Source organism: Huiozyma naganishii, chromosome 7 (genome assembly GCF_000348985.1).
Source record: "Huiozyma naganishii CBS 8797 chromosome 7, complete genome".
Classification (NCBI taxonomy): Eukaryota; Fungi; Ascomycota; class Saccharomycetes; order Saccharomycetales; family Saccharomycetaceae; genus Huiozyma; species Huiozyma naganishii.
Genome location: NC_035928.1, coordinates 1 through 20,393, shown reverse-complemented (window position 1 = coordinate 20,393; position 20,393 = coordinate 1). Strand labels below are relative to the sequence as shown.

The 20,393-nt window shown below is 47.9% G+C and overlaps 8 protein-coding genes across 8 annotated transcripts; 5 read left to right on the top strand and 3 right to left on the bottom strand.

The window, feature by feature from the left end:
- Positions 1-61: 61 nt before the first annotated feature.
- Positions 62-3,157, bottom strand: UBA1 (E1 ubiquitin-activating protein UBA1; the record flags this gene model as incomplete). The annotated part of the gene is made up of 1 exon (XM_022608869.1): positions 62-3,157. One exon carries the CDS (start codon positions 3,155-3,157, stop codon positions 62-64), a length of 3,096 nt encoding a protein of 1,031 aa, XP_022465322.1.
- A 639-nt stretch (positions 3,158-3,796) lies between these two features.
- On the bottom strand, positions 3,797-5,110 carry CDC11 (septin CDC11; the record flags this gene model as incomplete). The annotated part of the gene is made up of 1 exon (XM_022608868.1): positions 3,797-5,110. The coding sequence occupies one exon, from the start codon at positions 5,108-5,110 to the stop codon at positions 3,797-3,799; it is 1,314 nt and encodes a 437-aa protein (XP_022465321.1).
- A 175-nt stretch (positions 5,111-5,285) lies between these two features.
- TRP3 (bifunctional anthranilate synthase/indole-3-glycerol-phosphate synthase) lies at positions 5,286-6,797 on the top strand (the record flags this gene model as incomplete). The annotated part of the gene is made up of 1 exon (XM_022608867.1): positions 5,286-6,797. The coding sequence occupies one exon, from the start codon at positions 5,286-5,288 to the stop codon at positions 6,795-6,797; it is 1,512 nt and encodes a 503-aa protein (XP_022465320.1).
- Positions 6,798-7,386: 589 nt separating this feature from the next.
- On the bottom strand, positions 7,387-9,270 carry SAC1 (phosphatidylinositol-3-phosphatase SAC1; the record flags this gene model as incomplete). Its single annotated transcript, XM_022608866.1, has 1 exon — positions 7,387-9,270. The coding sequence occupies one exon, from the start codon at positions 9,268-9,270 to the stop codon at positions 7,387-7,389; it is 1,884 nt and encodes a 627-aa protein (XP_022465319.1).
- Positions 9,271-9,505: 235 nt separating this feature from the next.
- On the top strand, positions 9,506-11,692 carry DOA1 (Doa1p; the record flags this gene model as incomplete). The annotated part of the gene is made up of 1 exon (XM_022608865.1): positions 9,506-11,692. One exon carries the CDS (start codon positions 9,506-9,508, stop codon positions 11,690-11,692), a length of 2,187 nt encoding a protein of 728 aa, XP_022465318.1.
- Positions 11,693-12,039: 347 nt separating this feature from the next.
- YRA2 (Yra2p) lies at positions 12,040-12,780 on the top strand (the record flags this gene model as incomplete). The annotated part of the gene is made up of 1 exon (XM_022608864.1): positions 12,040-12,780. One exon carries the CDS (start codon positions 12,040-12,042, stop codon positions 12,778-12,780), a length of 741 nt encoding a protein of 246 aa, XP_022465317.1.
- Positions 12,781-12,980: 200 nt separating this feature from the next.
- On the top strand, positions 12,981-16,838 carry OXP1 (5-oxoprolinase; the record flags this gene model as incomplete). The annotated part of the gene is made up of 1 exon (XM_022608862.1): positions 12,981-16,838. The coding sequence occupies one exon, from the start codon at positions 12,981-12,983 to the stop codon at positions 16,836-16,838; it is 3,858 nt and encodes a 1,285-aa protein (XP_022465316.1).
- Positions 16,839-18,738: 1,900 nt separating this feature from the next.
- On the top strand, positions 18,739-20,391 carry KNAG0G00100 (uncharacterized protein; the record flags this gene model as incomplete). Its single annotated transcript, XM_022608861.1, has 1 exon — positions 18,739-20,391. A coding segment is annotated over one exon (1,653 nt), but the record flags the coding sequence as incomplete, so codon positions are not given.
- Between the last annotated feature and the right edge of the window lie 2 nt (positions 20,392-20,393).

The following is a 20,393-nucleotide window of genomic DNA, read 5'->3' as shown; positions in this document are numbered from 1 at the left end:
ATTGTTATTTGCTTATATCTAATGTACTTCAGTTATACCCATGATCTTTCCTTTGTGAGATTTACAAATGAATTGTAATGAAGGGCACTTCAACATCTTCACCATCTTTGTCGTCTGCACAGATTTCCAAAATCATTGTGCGGACATGGGAAGGAATTTCATGCTTCGTCACCGTTTTGACCAATTCTGTGACGGGCAAGTCCAACCGGTCCTTCAGTTTCTTGGGTGGGAAAAAAGATGCGTACAACAGCGACACACCGTAGGAAAGCATCGTAATTTCTAATCCCTCCTCCTTGGCAAAATGGTCGATCAGGTCCTTCAGTTTTATGTCACCTTGGATATCGAATCTATCCCAGATTCTATCGTATTCTTTATCATTATAAGTGCCCTTTGGAGAGCTGATTGGCTCCGAGAACCCGAAGAAGGGCAATGCCAAGTTGACAAACCCGTTCTTGTACTTCTCGATATCCGTCTGTCCGTCGACAACTTTGTACAACTCCAAATTGACCAACCCTGTGACCAGCGAGGTTGTGGTGGCAATAGCTGGAATGATACGGCCTGCAATAAACTTGGTCTTCTGGCGGTCCGCAAGTTCGATCGAATAGTTTTCCGCTCTACAATTGGAACACGCGGAGATAAACTCAATGTGGTGGTTCGTGTCGTCGTCCTTTTCAAACTCCGCGGGGACCAACTTGAAACCTGCCAACGTGGCCGGGTTGGGCAAAGATGCAGCCAAAGTGTCCAGTTCATCGCCCATTGGGTTGTTCGCGTTAGGGTCTGGATCCTCGTCGTTGACTTGGATCTTGAGGTTGACGTTGGGTTTGAACTCGGGAATCTGCATCGCCTGTATCACGTCCCTGTAGTGTTGTGTGCCCTCGGCGGTGGCCGACTCCGTGATACCGTAGTTGAACGCGCGCAAGTTTGCGGATCCGACAACGAAGTCGACGTGGTTGGGGTCGTCGAAGCTGAACTCCAGCGGGGTCGGCGCACGCTTGGCACCAGACCAAAAGGGGTCACCGTTGGAAGTCTTCGCGTCCGCTGGGAAGTTGTACAGCAGTTGCTTGATATCGTGGTTAAACTTCTTTTCAAACTCTAGGCGGGCCCACCTAATACACTCGTCGAAATTGGCCGGTTTTTTGTTGAGGGAGTCGTTGATCGACTCAAGGATCCCCTTGACGTCCCCGCTTTGCTTCATGGTCTGCTCCACGAAGTTTGGTTGCGACAAGTACAAATTGACGTTCTCGGGTGCTTCGAAGAAGTAACCTTGGAACAAAGATTTAGCCCACGCGATGGTGTGATCGATCTTGCTTGGGAACGACCGCAATGTGCACAGTGGGATCGATTTCTCCGGTGGATCTCTCGATGAGGAGTAGGATTCCGTGAGTCTTGGGATGATGACTTGAGTGTTACCCTTTGTACCTAATGTTCCGGACTCTAGAAGTGGTTTCCTGTAGAACACACAGCGGCGGTCAACGTACGTTCTCGCGTCGACGTTGTCCAGTGCATTGGTGACAAAGTCGAGTTGTTGCCAGAACTCGTCGTTGAAAATATTCTCCGTGTCCGGCCCAACTTTATCTACCTTGGCGGTGATCTTCCCCTGCAAGTCCGGGTTCATCTTGGACACCGCCTCTGCTGCAACTTGGGCCTTTTCCCTACCGACATCTCTTGGTCTGAACAGGAATTGACGGTTCAAGTTCGATTTCTCAATGGAGTCGTTGTCCGTGACGACGATGTGGCCCTGAGGTCCCGACCCGAGCCCCACGAGAGCCCAGTTTTTCAACATCTCACAACCAATGGCCCCAGCACCAACTAGGAACACTTTTGAGTTTGCCAGTTTCTGTTGGAATTGAAGCCCCATCACTGCGATCTGGTTATCGTACCTTGAATTAATCGGTTTTGTCGTTTCCTCCGTCCTCTTGAACTTCTCGCTGTCTGGTAGAGACTCCAGGGAATCGAAATACATGTACTGTTTCAAAGGTGTGAATTTCCCAGAACAGGCCTTGAGAACCTCCTGGGCTACTAGTCCACCAAAGAAGGCGACGACACCGGGGATATCACCTCTAGCCTGGTACGAGAACTCGCGGACCAGTGGTTCGTTCACTGAGTTTTCTTCTGCACCGAGGACTTGTGGTTGCTGTGCCGCTAAGTCCCCCACAAGTTTAACAATTTCGTTTGCGTCCTCTTGGTTCATTGGTCTTGGTAGAGCGCCACTGTGTCTGACTTGGAATTGGTGTAACGCCTGGAAGGCCAAGTGTAATTGTCCAGCTCTGTCGAACTTACTGAAATCGGAGAAGACCATTTCTGGTTCTGCGAGGGAGTCTCTAAGTGATTTGAACGCGATCTTCTGAGGCATCTTGACCTCTGTGAAAAGCCCGCCCTTGATGTACTGTCCCAAATGGGAGACGGACCCAATACGGAACGCGAAGGGTCCTAGAACTTCCACTTTGTATGGTTCCCCGCTGTTGAGTCCCTCAAGCCCTTGTACTTCTGAAAATTTAACGTAATCGCCGTCCTGCAATCCGTGTCTGTTATCGTCGAGCATGGTCACAGTCCCATCCGGTTCTATATCGGAGACTACACCTGCGTGCGGTTCCTCCCCTGTTTGGTCCATCACGGTGAATTGGTCACCGAAATCGACGAACACGTGGCCGAATAGCCCCCTCGTCTCTGTAGCAATGAACCTGATCCCACGAGGGTGACAGTAATCGTTGATCTTGACACGGTCCTCGAGGGACGTTGTGTCCGTGGCGACTACGACGTCGAAACGGTCGAGTTGCGCAAGGTCAGTGACAGGAGGGATCACGTCCACGGGGACGTACCCGTTCAATTCCGCCAGTTTCCCCTGAGAAACTTTATCTCTTGGTTGACCCAAATCCGCCTCGCTGATGAAGAATTGAGTGGACAGATCTTGTAGCTGTGCTGCCTCTGAGTCCTGTAAAGTAAGCGATTTCACACCCGCTAGGGCGACGTTCTTGGCGATCTCGACCCCTAGCCCGCGACACCCTAACACTAGCACGCTGGAGTGTTGCATCTTGAGCATGGCCTCTTTGCCCAGGACGTAGAGCTGTCTGGAGTACAGCCCCTCGTCGATCTCGCCCTGCTGCTCTGCAGAGCCAGCACCGTGCTTTGTATCGTTACTACCGCTCGCTGAAGTCATGGTTCCTTGCCCCGTTGATGCAATAAGGAGGAGCAGTAACCGGGTGTAACGGTTCCCTTTGAATCGAGAAGTTACTTCAACACATTTGCCACCGTCTGTTACCCGGCTGCAGTAAACGATAAGCACTATACAGTAGTACACTAGAGGCAGAGCACAATTGAACTAAAACAAGAGAGCCGCTACGTCTGGGTCAGAGATGGTGTCCAAAGCTCTACTAAAAACTGGACTGTAAAAGACTTTCCTCGCCATTCCACACCAAAGGCGCGGTCGGTTGTCCCTATCTGTTTGCTCATCATCCCCAGACATTAGTAGCACTGGCAAGAAGCACAGACAAGTGCCCGCCCACTGGCAGAGACGTATCTGTTGCTGCGCTGTGCATTCGACTAAAGCACTGTAAAATGGTAAAAGTAATTTCTTCTTCTTCTTCTTCTTGTCCTCCCAGCTTTAAATATAAAAACCGTTTGAAGACGGCGCTTTTCGTGTCGTATTATGTTCATATGTATGGGAAGTGCCGGGTGACCGTTCGGCGGCGCAGTGAGGGCTCGGCGGCAAGCGGTGGACGCTCTGCCTGCTGGGACCGTAGACGGAGGGCTGGGCGGAGCGGGCGGAGTGCGCTGGGGAGTGCAGGCTGGACTCCCGCTAGTCTTCCCCCGCCGCCGCGGCCTCCCGCTCGAGCCGCGCCTCGATGTCGCGCAGCTCCCGCTCCCGCGCCAGAAGCTCCTGCCGCTTCAGCTGCAGCTCCTGCTGCACGCGCTCCTCGAACGCGCGCAGCCGCTCCTCCTCCAGGCGGATCTGCTCGTCGCGGGCCGTGTACGGGTCGCCGGGGGCGCCGGGGGCGCTGGGCTCGCCGGCCGGCGAGCCCAGCGTAGGGGCTCCTGCGCTGGACTCCCCCGGCTCGCCGCGGGGGGTTGACGCTGCGCTGGGCGTCGTCGTGGCTCCCGCTACGCGGGAGTAACTTCTGCCGGTGGCCCCAGTAGCAGTAGGGGAGGTCACTGCGGGCCCGTGGGGCCCGCTAGTGGGGCCCTCTCCGGACAGAGCCTCCGTCCTGTACCGCTCGTACAGTATCTCGTGCGTGTGGTCCTTCAAGTCGTGCAGGTGCGAGATCAGCAGCGCGTTCCGCAGTACGACAAAATCAGAGATCGTAGTGTCCTCGACATCGAGCGTGCCCCAGGGGTACTTGCGTCCACGGATCTGCTGGGGCTCGCCTGCGGCGGGCCCGCCTGCAGCTGCTGCGTCCGCTGCCTGTGTAAACACATCGTTGGATCCAATGATCGAGAACGGTAGGATCGACCGCAAGTAAGTGTACGTGTCGTAATCCTCCTGCGTCACGTCCGCCTCATCGAAGGGGAAATCGTAGATCGGCAGCCCGTACCGCGCGACGTCCTCCATGATCAACCGCTTGTTCAACTTCAACTCCTCGGGGGTCAACGAATCAGCTTTACATACCAGTGGGATCACATTGACTAAGGGGCCCAACTGTCTCATAAACTCAACGTCGATCTCCTTTAACCCATGACCCGTAGCTTGTACCAAGTACAGACAGCAGTGCACTCTCCCGTCTTTGAACCGCGGGTTCCGCCGCACACGGCTCTCCTCGAGCAGAATCTCATCGTATTGGTGCCTCACATAGTCAGAGACCACTTCAAAGGCAGCAGTGTTGTCTAGAGAGTCCCCGAACCCGGGCGTGTCAATAATGTTCAATTGGATCTTCACACCTTCGTCGTCTTCAAGTTCCACGGTCTCCTCCCGCAATTGCAACTCCACCTCAGTGGCAGTGTCAGTGGGCAACAGAACAGTCGTAGACACATCAACGACTTGCTGTCCGCACAGCGTGTTGATAAATGTAGACCGGCCAGTCCCAGACTGGCCCACAACCATCACGGTGAAGTTGATCCCACGCTTCAAATGCTTCCGCTTCCGCAGCGCAGACGACGCCTCAATTATACCAGACATGTTCGCTCAGATAAACGTCTTCCGTCCCAATCGCGTGTGCACTTCTCACCTTCGTCCTCGTCACCGCCTTCGCCTCTTGTTTCAACACAATATTTATTTTATTTAAAAGACGAATTGACTCACATCTTGGAATCTGTTCATCATCACTTCACAGGAACAAGACCACCAACAAAAAATGGCAAAGAAAGTGGTGCTGATCGACAACTACGACTCGTTTACTTGGAACATCTACGAGTATCTGTGCCAGGAGGGCGCACAGGTCGATGTCTACAGAAACGACAAGATCACCGTCGCAGAGGTCGCCGCATTGCAGCCAGACGTGCTGCTCATCTCGCCCGGGCCGGGCCACCCGTCGACAGACTCAGGTGTTTCAAGAGAGTGTATCGCACACTTCGCGGGGAAACTGCCCGTGTTCGGCGTGTGCATGGGCCAGCAGTGCATGTTCGAAGTCTTTGGCGGTCAAGTCGGATACGCTGGAGAAATCGTCCACGGGAAAACGTCCCCGATCTTTCACGACAACAGTGGAGTGTTCAAGAACGTCCCACAGGGGGTTCTCGTCACTAGGTACCACAGTCTTGCTGGGTCCAGCGACACACTCCCAAAGGAGCTGCAAGTCACCGCGAAAACGGAATCAGGCGTCATCATGGGCATCAGACACAAAAAGTACACCGTCGAGGGTGTCCAGTTCCACCCGGAATCTATCCTAACGGAGGAGGGACACCTCATGATCAGAAACATGCTCAACACTACGGGTGGTACCTGGGAGGAGAACGACCAGGGGAAGTCCCGCGGGATGTCTATCCTCGACCGCATATACGCACAAAGGAGACTCGACGTCGAGGCACTATTGGTAACACCGGGTGCAACCCTCCACGACTTGCAAACCAACTTTAAGCTAGGGTTAGCGCCGGAGGTAATCGATTTCGCGGGGAAACTCAGAGATCACCCACAGAGGGCTGTCGTTCTAGCAGAGGTTAAGCGTGCTTCCCCCTCAAAGGGCAATATCTTCCCGGACGCAGTCGCCGCGGAACAGGGGCTCAAGTACGCGAGGGCAGGAGCCGCCGCGATCTCCACGCTGACGGAACCGCATTGGTTCAAGGGCACCTTGCAAGATTTGGTAAACGTCAGAAGAGCACTCGACATCGAGTTCAAAGATTGCCCAGCAAACAGACCTTGCATCCTCAGGAAAGAATTTATCTTTACCAAATACCAGATACTAGAGGCAAGACTAGCAGGCGCAGACAGCGTTCTTCTCATCGTCAAAATGTTGACTCAGGACGAACTCAAGGAACTGTACGATTATTCTACCCAGGAAATGGGTATCGAACCCCTGGTCGAAGTCAACTCCAAGGACGAGCTGAATCGTGCGCTATCTATCGGAGCGAAAGTTATCGGCGTAAGTAACAGGAACTTGCATTCCTTCACGGTCGACTTGAACACAACAAGCAACCTGGTAGACTCCACACCAAAGGACGTCGTACTAATCGCGCTCTCCGGTATTTTGTCTGCTCAAGATGCAGACCATTACAAGCAGCAAGGTGTCAGAGGGTTCCTTGTCGGCGAAGCGCTCATGAAGTCAGACAATGTCCAGCAATTCATTCTACGATTTATGTGCTTAATGAAAGACAAGCCCTTTATTCTAAGCGCATTTCGTAATATAAATAGACAACTACAGAATGTACATTAACTAGTTATACATTTACTGATATATACGCAATTTCTAAGAGAAACGTCAAAAACTCTTTAGAAATTATAAATTGAAATTGATCTGAGAAGTTAGAGACAAAAAAATTACAATACAATACAAATGTTCCGTTATATGAAAGATGATACTGCGAGATAGTTATAACTGCGACACATTGAATGAATTCTTGGGACAACTGGATGCTGTACTATCCAGAAACGTATAAACTTGCAAGGTATCTACTTTGAGGAAATTTCAAAAAAATCTTTGAACAACAGACCAGAAGAACCAATAGTACTTAAGCACGGAACCGCATCTCGTATAGCTACTCAAATGATTTAGCAATCTGTGACACATTATTCCAGACTCATTATAGACAAGCAGGAATTATTTTAGAACTATCGTACTCATCCGATTGAATTCGTGTGGACAATGTACATGCATTGCACGACATGCAAAATCACGGTCCTGCTTTAACACCGTTTGCTCTAACCTTCTCCTCTGATACCAATCAAACAGAAGCTCAAACCAGTCATAATGTTTTATTTATCAAACGCATTTTACAAAGAACTATAAGCTTTTAGGTATAAAATCACTCCTTTTTGGAAGAGGAAGGCTTGGTAAAGTTTGAGCTAATCACGTATTTCAAATTATTGCTGCCTTTACCCTTCACATCAAACCCTCTGTTTGTAGCGAGGAATCCAACATTAACTAACTTAGGCCAGTTAACATACTGCATACCATTCTTAATGACAAAGTTACCAGATAATAATACCATAATAGAAGCGGTCAAAAAGAACAGCAAATTCTTACTGCTGGTAAAATGGTTCTTGGGAAAGAATATCGTCGCCCCCAATACGGTCAAGGAAGCATACAAAATTGTTGGGATCAATTGGATAATAAGTGGCCTCCTATCCTGGAATGGTGACGCGAACGACGCATCGTATGGTTTGAAATTACCCAAAAACAAGTCATACGAGTCCTGTCTTGGACCATCGGTCAAGTTATTCTGGTAATAACGAGATGCAGAGTTCACAAAATCGTTGAATGCCCCTAACTTAGTCCTCTTACCAGTTCTGGTAAAGTCTGTCTTCAGGGCTCCAGTGCCTGAATATGAGATACTAACGGCGTCTGCATTATCGGCCCATAAGTTTTGGAAAAGAGATAGTAGGGACCTGTTAATCTCCCACAGTTGACCCTCGGAAACAATTTTAGCAGTTTCGAACTCCTTCTGCAGCAGCCAATGGGCCAAGACCGACTGAACAACGTTGGTTCTGTCTAGACAGTCCATACAGTTGGTTCTCACAGTGGATTTCTGCTCACTAACAACTTTCAAAGTGGTGAATCCATCGCGAGACACCACCTTATGGAAGAAATCAGCGTTTGAAAGACCCATTTGAACCAACTGGTCGATCAACAACTTAACACGGTGCCATTGCATGTTACGACATTCATGATGGAAATCGAAATATATGTAGTGCAGTTTTGGATTGTCCAATGCATCCACGGTTTGTTCGTAAGCTCTCTTCACGGGCAATTCATGACCCTTTTGATTCACCAAATTGACCAGATAGTTATCACCATACAGTTGGACTTGGTTGTCAAAGTGTTTCTTGGCCGACTCTACCGAGTTTTCCCCAAGAACCAAGTTTGGTTTGTACTTCAAGTTGTTGATCTCAGCCCAATACACGGGCACAGATCCTCTTGTCTGCAAAAAGGAGAAGACTTCGCTGGTGTTATCGTTGTTTTGCACGATTGAAATTTGCTCCGTCTCATTAAAGTTCCCGACGTTACCATCCTCATCAACACCACGGCGGAAGTATCTGGTCCCTGCTCTGAACCTGCTACGCCTGGTGATCAGTCCGATGGTGACAGGAGCCGAGTTCAAAATAGTGTCGACCGATTTGGCATACCCATAAATGAACGGCTGGATGAACCTTCCGACACGTTGGTCCTTGGTTGTCAGCGATCTCAGCTCCTCTGTAATGTAGTGGTTCCAGAAGAATCGTGTATCGGCAGTTTCCCAGTGGGGGTTCCCGATTTTCTCGTTCCTCTGTAGAGAGTTTGTCAGATCGTAAGTGTACGAGAAAAACAACGTAGCTGTACTCAATTGAGACTCTAGCAGTTTCAAATACTCAGCGTCGTCAGAGTCAATCAAAGTACTCCTCGGGTTAATGGGTACGACCGAATGCTGGACGACTTTGTAAATGATGTGCTCATTCAGGCGGCCAGTCTCCTGCACAGTGTTGGCAATTACGGCGTACTTGTTGAGCTTAAAGGCAATAAAGCCAAGAAGCGCGGCCACCTTTGTGATTTCACCGTGCACGGGGAACTCTTCCAACGGGACAGATAGCACAGACTGCTTCTGTGCAGCAGCAAAAATAGCAGGATCCTGCTGCTCTGATGCTGCAGCAGACGAGCTCGGTTTAAAATAAAGACCCTCCGCAGTCTTGGCAAATAGCAACGGGCAAGACATCGTGGCAATCTATCTGACTGTTCTTCTGGTTACTGAGATCCTTTATGGACTTCGTTTATAAACGAGTTCGTGTCCTCTCTACTCGTGTCCTTTTTGTCTTTTTTTTTAGAGTATTATTTTTCAATGTCGCAGTTCTCGATGAATCTAAAGGTGTATGCGACGTTCTTGATCATTCCATCCAGTCGGCTCGTTTCCGATTTTGGATGAGCAGAACCAGCCAGGATTTAGAGCAGGTATGGTGGGAATGTACGAATTGAGTGCCAATTTGCAAGGGCATTTGCAGGACGTTAAAGATCTGGTTGCTATAGATGACAAGCGGATTGCCAGTGTTTCAAGGGATGGAACCTTGCGCGTGTGGTCCAAAAGAATGGATTCTAATACGGCTCTGACGTGGCAGGACTCTATACTGTTTACTGCTGAAACTTTTTTGAACAGTGTCTCGTTTGATCCTGCGACACAGGTTGTGTATTTCGGCGGTAAAGACTGTTTTGTGAACGGTGTTTCCTTGTTTGCCACTGCCGCTGCTGATCCAGAATACACTTTAATTGCACATAAAGGTAATGTGTGCTCGATGTCTGAATATAAGGGTACGTTGATAAGTGGCAGTTGGGACAAGACAGCTAAAGTTTGGATGGAGGGGACGTGCAAGTGGGATCTTAAGGGTCATGCTGCGTCAGTTTGGGACGCCAAGAGCATCCCAGGAAACGAGACATCAAACCGGTTCATCACGGTTTCCGCGGACATGACAATCAAAATATGGGAAAACGACAAATGTGTCAGCACTTTCGACAATATACACCAGGATGTCATCCGACACGTAGCCATCTTGGATGATGCCGGTAAACTGTTTGCCACTTGTTCCAATGATGGTTTTATCAAGATATTAGACGACAAGGGCAAAGTCAAGAAAACTTTGGAAGGCCACGAGAGTTTCGTGTATTCTGTTCAATTGAACCGAAAGACTGGAGAACTGGTCAGCTGCGGGGAAGACAGATCTGTTAGAATTTGGGACTGGGAGACCGGTAGGGTTAAACAGGTGATCAGGTTACCAGCCATTTCGATTTGGTGTGTTGACTGCTTGCCTAACGGTGATATTGTTGCCGGCGGCAGTGATAACTTGATCAGGATTTTCACTAGGGACCAAGAGCGTCTGGCTCCCACGGAAGAAATCGAAGAACTTAAAAGGGAGGTAGAAGAAACTGCTTTAAATTCTAAATCAATGGGGATAGATGAATCTCACGTGCTACCATACGAGACACTTAATACCGCTGGGAACAAAGAGGGCCAAGTGGTTGCCGTTCGAACCCCGGGCGGAGTTATTGAAGCCCATCAGTTCTCCAATGGTAGCTGGACTAAAATCGGTGACGTTGTGGGCTCGTCAAGCAGTGGGAGTAATGCGAAAACGGAGTACGAGGGCAAAAAATATGATTTTGTATTTGATGTTGACATCGAGGATGGGAAACCTCCCTTGAAGTTGCCAGTCAATGTTAGTGGGAACCCTTACGATATTGCAGACAAATTCATTATGCGGTACGAGCTACCGTCGAGTTATCGGGACCAAATTGTAAATTTTATTGTCACAAATACAGGTGGGATGGCTTTGGATAGCGAGCCAACAACGGCACAACCAAAACCTTCCCAGACTGTGCCAAGCAACGCTAAGGCAATGTCAATGTTCCCAATAAGAGAGTATTTGTCGCTCGCGAGTTTCAAGCCAGACGCCCTGCTACAAGGTATAGTGAAATTCAACAGCGACGAAAAAACGTTTTCTGATGACGAGTTGGCACTGATCGGTTCCTCATTACATGATTTGGATTCAGGTTGGAAAATTCTTTACAATTTTGCTACTGTCATGAGGGAGAAATGGGGAAATAAGACTGCTGCTTACGATTTGATTCGGCTAATTGTAAAGTATCTCCCTGCAGCAAGCAACATAAGTGCATTCATCGATGAAGGTCTCAACAACCCTAACATTGTACTAACAATGCTAACAGTCCGTATCTTGGTCAACTGTTTTGGAAACGAAAAATGGGGGAAACAGCTGATGGCTAGCAGGAATGTGTACGATTCAGTGTTTGAAACTATCGGTACTATATTTCCAGATGCCACACTTCGTCAGTCCCAGACTCTTGGTACTGCTGTAGCCACATTACTCTCAAACTACAGTGTCCTGGCCTTGGACAATTCCGAACTGGACATTGTCCCCATTCTTTCGGAAGCGCTGAATAACAAATATGGGCCACTAGAGGAGTATCAAGAGTCCGAGGAGACGGCATACCGTCTGGTCGTTGCGTTTGGTAACCTCGCAAGCATTGAACCCGCTCTCAGGCAGGTCGCTGGTTCTTTGAAATGGTTGAGCCAAGTCAAACGTCGCTACGCTCATATCAACAGGTTTCAACCCATCTTTCAAGACCTCGAGTAGACGACATTGCTCGCCCGTGTATCTCAACTGGACAACATCTCTGTCCCCGCTCGCTGACGAGGTCCTAATTTCAGCCGTTGCACCACGTGACGGACACTATATACGTGAAAAATTATATAAGCGGAAGAAACTGAACTGACTTCTACAGTATACGGAGCAATTACATGAGTGCAAGCAACGAGTTAACACCCTGTTGCACAAAACCCAATGGACGGTGTATGTAGTACACGTTAAATTAGGGGACTGCCCCCGCAGCGATTATTTCAAACGATCGTGAACTTTCAAATATTGATCCACTAACAGTCTTTTGTGTTGTGTTTTCATATTTAAAGCCGAATTGGCTTTCGATGAACTGGACACCCCCGCCATTGTACAGAGTATCCCAAACCATAGAGTTACCGTATGTCACATGCGTAAATTTTGTATTGCATCTTTTTTGCCTCTGCGCCAATTGTAGTGCGAATGCCTGTTCCCTTTTTATTAACACTTTCCCGTTCCCTGAACTTTTTACCCAGAATTATCGCCGAAGAGAAGTTAGGTCAAACACGTTGGCTTCTCGAATGAATGTTCCGAGCAGAGGACCGCCTGTTGAAACGAAAAAAAGAACGAAGATTACGTTGATCCCGCTAGATACGTCGGACTTTGCCATTGAGGATATCGTCAAAGAGTTTGGAGAGCCAACTTACATCCATTTTTACGACAGCAAAGATGACCGAACATGTATCTTTGAATTGAGTGATTTGACCTCCATGGAAAGCTTTGTGAACAAATACAACGACTATGAGATCAAAGAGGGTTCTAAAATCCGAGCTCAGATTTTTGAGCAACCAATGAAGAGCACCCGCCCCCACCAAAGAGGAGGACAAGCTTACGGTAGTCATTATAAAGTTCAACAGGCGGAAAGGATACCACTAAGGGACAATCCAAGACCAGTCCGCAGAAATGAACGGGCCAAAAAACCAACACTTGAAGAGCTGGACGCAGAACTCGACGACTACATGAACAAGGACACCTCTGGGACAGCGGAACAATCAAACAGCACCAACAATACACCAGAACAATCAACTGGTGCGCCAGCAAATACGTAGTCTTCAAGTACTCCGACTGCTTGTCAAAAGTCACTGCACTGTATATCGTAAATGCTCACATTTATTTATCTTTTTCTGTTTCCTGGAACTAACTGTGGATCCACCGCATCTTGCCTCGAGAAGTAATCGGGACATAAAACGGCGAGGGATCTTCACTAACGTTTTTACGCATTAAACCTGAATGAGAGATGACCCCAACGATGATTACTCACGGTTCCGCGGGGCGGATTCGCATAGCAATTGATCGCGGCGGAACATTCACAGATGTGATTGCAAACCCTGGATCTGGGAGACAGGAAGATGACCTGTTCTTCAAACTTCTATCGGTTGATCCAAAAAATTATCCAGATGCACCTTTGGAAGGAATCAGAAGGGTCCTGGAAGTCTTTGAGGGGAAAAAGATCCCCAAAGGGGTACTATTGGATATACAAAATGTTGCCAGTATAAGGATGGGTACCACCCTGGCCACCAATTGCGCCCTAGAGAGAACTGGGGAGCGTTGTGCGTTTTTGGTCACCAAAGGGTTCAAGGACAGCTTAGTTATTGGTGATCAAACTCGTCCAGATATCTTTGATCTCGATATCCGGAGGTTCGATACTTTGTACGATGTTGTGGAGGAAGTAAATGAAAGGGTTACTCTCGAGGACTTCTCCGAGCAGTTACCGTTTACAAAATCGCAACCTGATCCTAAAGAAAATACTGTCGTTGGGAAGAGTGGCGAAACAGTAAGGATAATACAGGTCCCTGATGAATCTGAAGTAAGGGAAACGCTGACGGGAATATTTAATGAAGGTATCAGATCTATTGCAATTGCGTTTCTGCACTCCTACACGTACCCAGATCATGAACTAATGGTAGGGGAAATTGCCAAGGAAGTGGGGTTTCACCATATCTCTCTTTCGTCGTTGACCTCCCCCATGATCAAATTTTTACCAAGAGCACACAGTGCTGTTGCGGACGCGTATCTCACTCCGGTAATTCGGACATACTTAGACCATATTTTTAGCGGTCTGACAAACTCACAAAATACCAGCATCCAGTTTATGCAATCTGACGGTGGGTTGGTAGACGGGGATAGGTTTTCTGGACTGAGGTCTATATTATCCGGTCCCGCAGGTGGTGTGGTCGGGTACTCTGCCACATGTTATAATATCAATAACAACACCCCACTCATCGGGTTTGACATGGGCGGGACATCTACCGATATAAGTCGCTTTGGCGATAACAAGTTCGACCACGTATTTGAAACTACAACTGCAGGGATAATCATCCAGTCACCTCAATTGGACATCCACACGGTTGCTGCAGGGGGAAGTTCAATACTGTCATGGGAAAACGGATTGTTTAAAGTTGGCCCGGCCTCTGCTGGCGCGGATCCAGGACCTGCTGCTTATAGAAAAGGTGGTCCTTTAACTATCACAGATGCCAATCTATTCTTGGGTTGCTTGGTCCCTGAATTTTTCCCCAAGATATTTGGTCCGAACGAAGACAAAACATTGGACTTGGAGACCACTACCCAGAAGTTCCACGAACTGACTGAATTGATCAACGCCGATCTTGACTCCTCCCTTTCTCCAGAAGAGGTAGCTTATGGTTTTATAAACGTTGCAAATGAAACAATGGCAAGAGCCATCAGGGCTGTTACCGAAGCAAAAGGGTATAATGTGTTGGAACATTACTTGGTTTCATTTGGCGGTGCCGGTGGACAACATGCTGTTGCAGTGGCGGATACCCTGGGCATTAGCTCTGTTATTGCCCATCGGTATTCTTCTGTCCTGTCAGCCTACGGCATATTTTTGGCAGATGTTGTTGAAGAGCGCCAGAGGCCTTGCTCCTACATTTTGGGTGCGGAAGGAACTGATAACATTACCCGAGAAATTTTAACAGATTTGAAGAATGAATGTATCGGTGAACTGTTAAAACAAGGTTTCAAAGAAAGTAACATTGAAATACGCGAGTTCCTCAATTTGAGATATGAAGGTACAGAAACATCTCTCATGATTTTGAAAGAAGGGGAAACATGTGATTACAAAAAACTGTTTAATGCCAATCACAAACGGGAGTTTGGCTTTGCATTCGAACAGAAATCTATCATTATCGATGATTTACGCATCCGGGCAATTGCCAAATCAGATATAAGGAAGGAGCTCTCAATCGAAGAAGAACTTAACACCGTAACACGTATACAGGAGATTGACCCTGAAAAGGAGGCTAGCCTGATAAAAGATGTTTATTTTGACCAACATTTTGTCAGAACACCAGTTTTAAGAATCGAAACCGTACCAATTGGCTCCATTATCCATGGCCCAGCTATTTTAGCTGATGGCACCCAAACAAATATTATACCTCCAAATTGCAAGGCTACTATTTTGAGTTCTCATATTGTTATTGAGATCATGAATAAGTCAACTATTGGCGAGAATTCAACGATAGATTCGATCGACCCTGTGCTATTATCAATTTTTAGCCATCGCTTTATGGACATCGCTGAACAAATGGGTGTGCAACTACGTAAAACATCTGTGTCCACCAATGTCAAAGAAAGGCTTGATTTTTCTTGTGCGTTATTTGACAAGGACGGCAGTCTAGTAGCAAATGCACCACATGTCCCCGTTCATCTGGGCTCTATGTCCACTTGCATAATGGCGCAAGCTAAATTATGGAAAGGTAAGCTAAGAAAAGGAGATGTTTTAGTTACCAACCATCCTGACGTAGGCGGGACCCACCTTCCAGATATTACCGTTATTTCACCGGCGTTTTCAAACAACGGGGAACTCTTGTTCTACGTCGCGTCCCGTGCACATCATGCAGATATTGGCGGCCTCCTTCCAGGGTCTATTCCACCAAATTCAAAGGAGCTTTATGAGGAAGGTGCAGCCATCTACTCCGACCTTTTGATGGAAGAAGGTGTTTTTCAAGAGGATTTGGTGTATCGCTTGCTGGTTGATGATCCTGCTAAATTCCCAGGATGCTCTGGCGCAAGAAGAATAAGTGATAACATCAGCGACCTTAAGGCCCAAGTAGCGGCAAACACAAAGGGTATTCAACTCATCGAGAATCTGGTGCAGGACTATACTTTTCCCATTATTGAAAAGTATATGCATGCAATACAAGATAATGCTTCAGATACCATCAAAAAAATGTTAAAACAACTGGTGAAGCATTTTAACTCCTCTAAGTTTACAGGGGAAGATTACATGGATGATGGATCTCTGATTAAATTAACAGTTACTCTCGACGTGGAAAAAGAAGAATATGTCTTTGATTTCACTGGTTCCTCTGATCAGATATACGGGAATACCAATGCTCCCATTGCAATCACAAACTCAGCGATCTTGTATTGTTTGCGGTGCTTGGTAGCAGAAGACATTCCATTGAATCAGGGCTGCTTGAAACCTCTTACAATAGTTGTTCCTCGCGGCTCAATTTTAAATCCTGGACTTGGAGCTGCTGTTGTAGGTGGCAACGTTCTGACATCACAACGTGTCACTGACGTGATTTTCAAAACGTTGAATGTCATGGCCGATTCTCAAGGGGATTGCAATAATTTTACTTTTGGGGTTGGACCGCAAACTGACCCGATTACAGGATTGGAGAGTCAAGGATTTGGTTACTATGAAACAATATGTGGTGGGTCCGGTGCTGGCTGCGATTCGTGGAACCGTTCTGGCTGGAACGGCACAGATGCAGTGCATACGAATATGACCAACACAAGGATGACTGATGCAGAAGTCTTTGAAAGGCGGTACCCTGTATTACTACATGAATTCTCCATACGTGGCGGATCCGGAGGATCTGGTAAATATAGCGGTGGGAACGGCGCCATCCGAGATATTGAGTTTCGCAAAGATGTCACAGCCTCGATACTGTCCGAACGCCGTTCATTAGCGCCGCATGGGGTAAACGGTGGGGAAGACGGCCAAAGGGGCGAAAATTTATGGATCAGGAGGACAAATGGTGCAGTAATTAATGTAGGAGGGAAGAACTCCTTTCAGGCCAAGAATGGTGACCGGTTTATAATCAAAACTCCAGGCGGTGGCGGAGTTGGTGAGTCATGAGTTTATATAAAAAAATACCTGCAACAACATAAGCCCCAGAATTAGGTGCACTTCATAAGGAGAGGAACATGTTTGCAACGCAGAATCTCTCAAAGTTCGCATTGTCCTTGTACCAGTCTCTGGAGAGCGTACCATCGCCCTGCGAGGAAAAGCAGAAAACGCATTTTTGAATTCGGCCTCCAAATCTCGACCAAAGGAGGAAAGAGCTTACGAAAGCGGGTCGGCGCATTGTCGTTCCAAGAATTCTCAAAGGTCCGAGAGGAACATTCGCGCGTGGGGTGATCATTGTAGGGAGTAGACCTGGTGCGGGACTGGATCACGTGAATCAGTCGCGGAATTGAATTTCGCAAATGGAGACAGTTTTATGTTACCCGGAACGCATTGCTTTCTTGTACAGTAGAGCCAGAGCATAGCACTAACATCTACCTTTTGTACAAACCTTGCATTTCAAGTGCTGTCCGCAGCTTACGGGAACTACCCACAAGTGGCACTATTATCCCAGTATAATCACAGCAGGGATACTTGCTGGCCAACAGGCCAACCGATTACTGTTGATATCACCAACGCAAAGAGTATCTCCCTACAGCAGTGCTGTCAATCGTATATTATGGCTATCACTGGCTTTTACTTTCTAGAAATGAACACATTATTTACAGTTGCGGTCCCGAAGATTCTTTAGCCCTATGTCTTTAATTTCTTCAACAGACAGTTCGAGATTCAATGAGTTGACCGTGCTGCTTATAAGCAATTCATTACCAGCACTCTCATCGCTCAAAGAATGCCGTTTATCGTTGTATATGGTTTTCAGTTTGCTAAATCTTCTTTCACTGCTAACAAAGGGGGCAATGGTACTGAAAAAGTAATCTAGAACGCTTGGCAAAATACTGTGGTTGGAAACCGCAACGGTCGAATCACTCAAATTGGACCTCGTTTCATTCAGGTACTGTGATATGATATCCCAGGAAAGCAATGTTCTGAAAGAAAATACATCAGCAGTGTGAAATTCGCTGTTATTTTCGGGCAACAATTCGAAATCACAAAACTTCAAAATACGAATCTTTACCTTCATCTCATGCGCCAGACTCCCAGAATTGCCTAAAATTTTTAATCTCTTTGAGCAAGTGTTACCTTAAAACTCTCTTAAAGTCCTTGACCGTTAATGCCATATTAGACCGACCGTCGTCAGCGAAAATTCCCTTGATCTCTTTCATTTTCATAACACTCATCGGGGGATCCATCATTTTCTGTCTCACTGCTCTCATCTCCATTTTCAATTATCTCAAAATTCATTATTTTGAATGCAATGTTGGTCAGTTCAGAATATACATCAACACAATGCTTTTGGGAGATTTAAAAACTTTCACAGCATCATGATGAAACAACGCACTTAACATATGAATGTAGGTAGAATCACAGGCTTTTGCGTAATACTTTTCATACTTCGCTTTGAACTTTTGATGTTCGACCGGTCTTCTCAAGAGCTCACTTAATCCACTAGCACAAATCGATGACATCTCTTTACAATATAGCAGTAATGGAAAGAAGCAAATACTAGCGGGCTTGCTTAAAGATAATATTTTCGTTAAAGATTCGTACGGTGTCAAACTTTTATAGATAATTTTAGCAGTTGAAACGTGGGCTTCACAAAAGTCAAGTTCCACCTAGTGTTACAATATGACGGCGGTAGTGTCTCCACACAGTCCTTGAAACTTTTCTTAAAAGTGAAACATTTTCTCAATTTCTTGGTCAGTGCCATTAGACGCTGGACAATATCCACTGAGCAGATATTAGGAAACAATTCAAGATTCTCTTCATCATTTTCTGAACCTGTGTTTTCTGTATCTGTTTGCAGGTTCTCATTAATATCATCGATTAAAGCTCTCACAAACAGTTGAATTTGATGTACCGCACAGCCGTTGTGAGAGTTGAAAAAAGGGATTGCTCGTCTCATTTCAACGAATCTGTTGCTCCTATCACGGAAGCAGCATTATCCGTGCAACAGGAGGTGAGCAATTTTGATAGAGAGAAATTTTCATCAACGAAAGCAAGGTTTCTGTTAGCTCCTGCTTCTCTTTTGTTTCAACTTCTGAAAAGTAAATCGGAAAGCAAGCTGGGTGACTATGCCCACAACTTCTGTGTTTTCATCTATCTGGACGACGTCTACGCGCAGTTCAGTTTTGCGGGGAACTTCCCCAGACCCACCGACACCATTTCCGTGTTTGAAGAGCCGCTGGCCGACGAGCTGTTTCTGAAAAAGGCACGTTACTTCCGCGAGATCCTCACAGACGACCGCCACACCGCTTACTTTACCCACCTCTGCCAGCTGGCGGCCGTGGACATCCGCAAAGTGACCTCCGAAAAGGTCGAGTTCCTCCCTGTCTTTCAATACCGCTACGTCCTTGACGCCATCAAGGCCTGGACAACGTATGCCGCGCTGTATCCGCAAGCGGCAACAACCATTAGCGATATAACAGCCCTGTTTGTGGAAAAGAAGGCTCAGGTGTGGCGGTGGGTCACTACCACATACTCTCTGCTGTGCAACGAGCTGACGCAGACAACCCAGAGGTTCGTCAAGGAGAGGGGCCCCAACGCCTGCATAGTGGGCGGCAAGCACTTCTCGAAAGATTACCTAGTTGAGCTTTACCACGACAACCAACGGGAGTTCGACAGTGCCACCGAGTCCCTCAGACGCTACTTTGGAAACATTCTGACCGTGGAAATTGTGGCCGACCGGTTGGTCAACGACCGCTCTGTTAACCTTGCAGAGAACCCCCGCTCCCGGAAGTCCTCCTTCCAGAACCTCTTCGGTGCGGCGGTGCCGGCGGACGTGGCGCCGTGTGCCGAACGCACCACGAGCCCAGACGAAGACAAGGACATCATCCACCTGGTCAACCTTTGCGCGCGGGCCGTCATGTGGATGATATATGTTGGTGCCGGCGGGCCCTACCGTTTTCCGGAGATCCAGAAGCTCAAGTACGCGAGCAACGACAGGGACCTGTACGCGGACTCCGAGAGCCGCTGCATCGAAATCCACGCGGGGTACTCCAAGGCCCAGATCTTGAGGCCCGTGACCAAGCAGCTAGACAAGAACACCTCTGACTACCTGCTCTTCTACACCATGATAGTTGTTCCGATCCGCAACCACGTCGCTGGCCGGCTTTCCTCGGTGATGTCCCGCGACCTCGCCGACGAGATGGGAATGCGTGTCGAGGAACACACCGCCAACGCGGCGGACGGCGAGGGCTGCAGGCTCTCCGACGCTGGTTTCACGACACAGGTCCTCAACAGCTACCTGTTTGCCGATCTCAGCTGCGGGAAGCTGCTCAAGTACGCGAACTTTGCAAAGGGTGCGCGCAAGTTTCCCGTCTCGGTGCCCCAGGACCAGCGCCTGAGCCTCCGCGATCTCCGCCACGGTATCATCTACTTCATGCGGCGGCACACCAACGTAGGGCGAATTGTAGCCGGCTCGGATGCCGTCGAGCGGTTGGCCGGCCACACTGCCGCCACCGGACGTACTGTCTATGCGGTACCCGACAGCGTAGTGAACCACGAGGC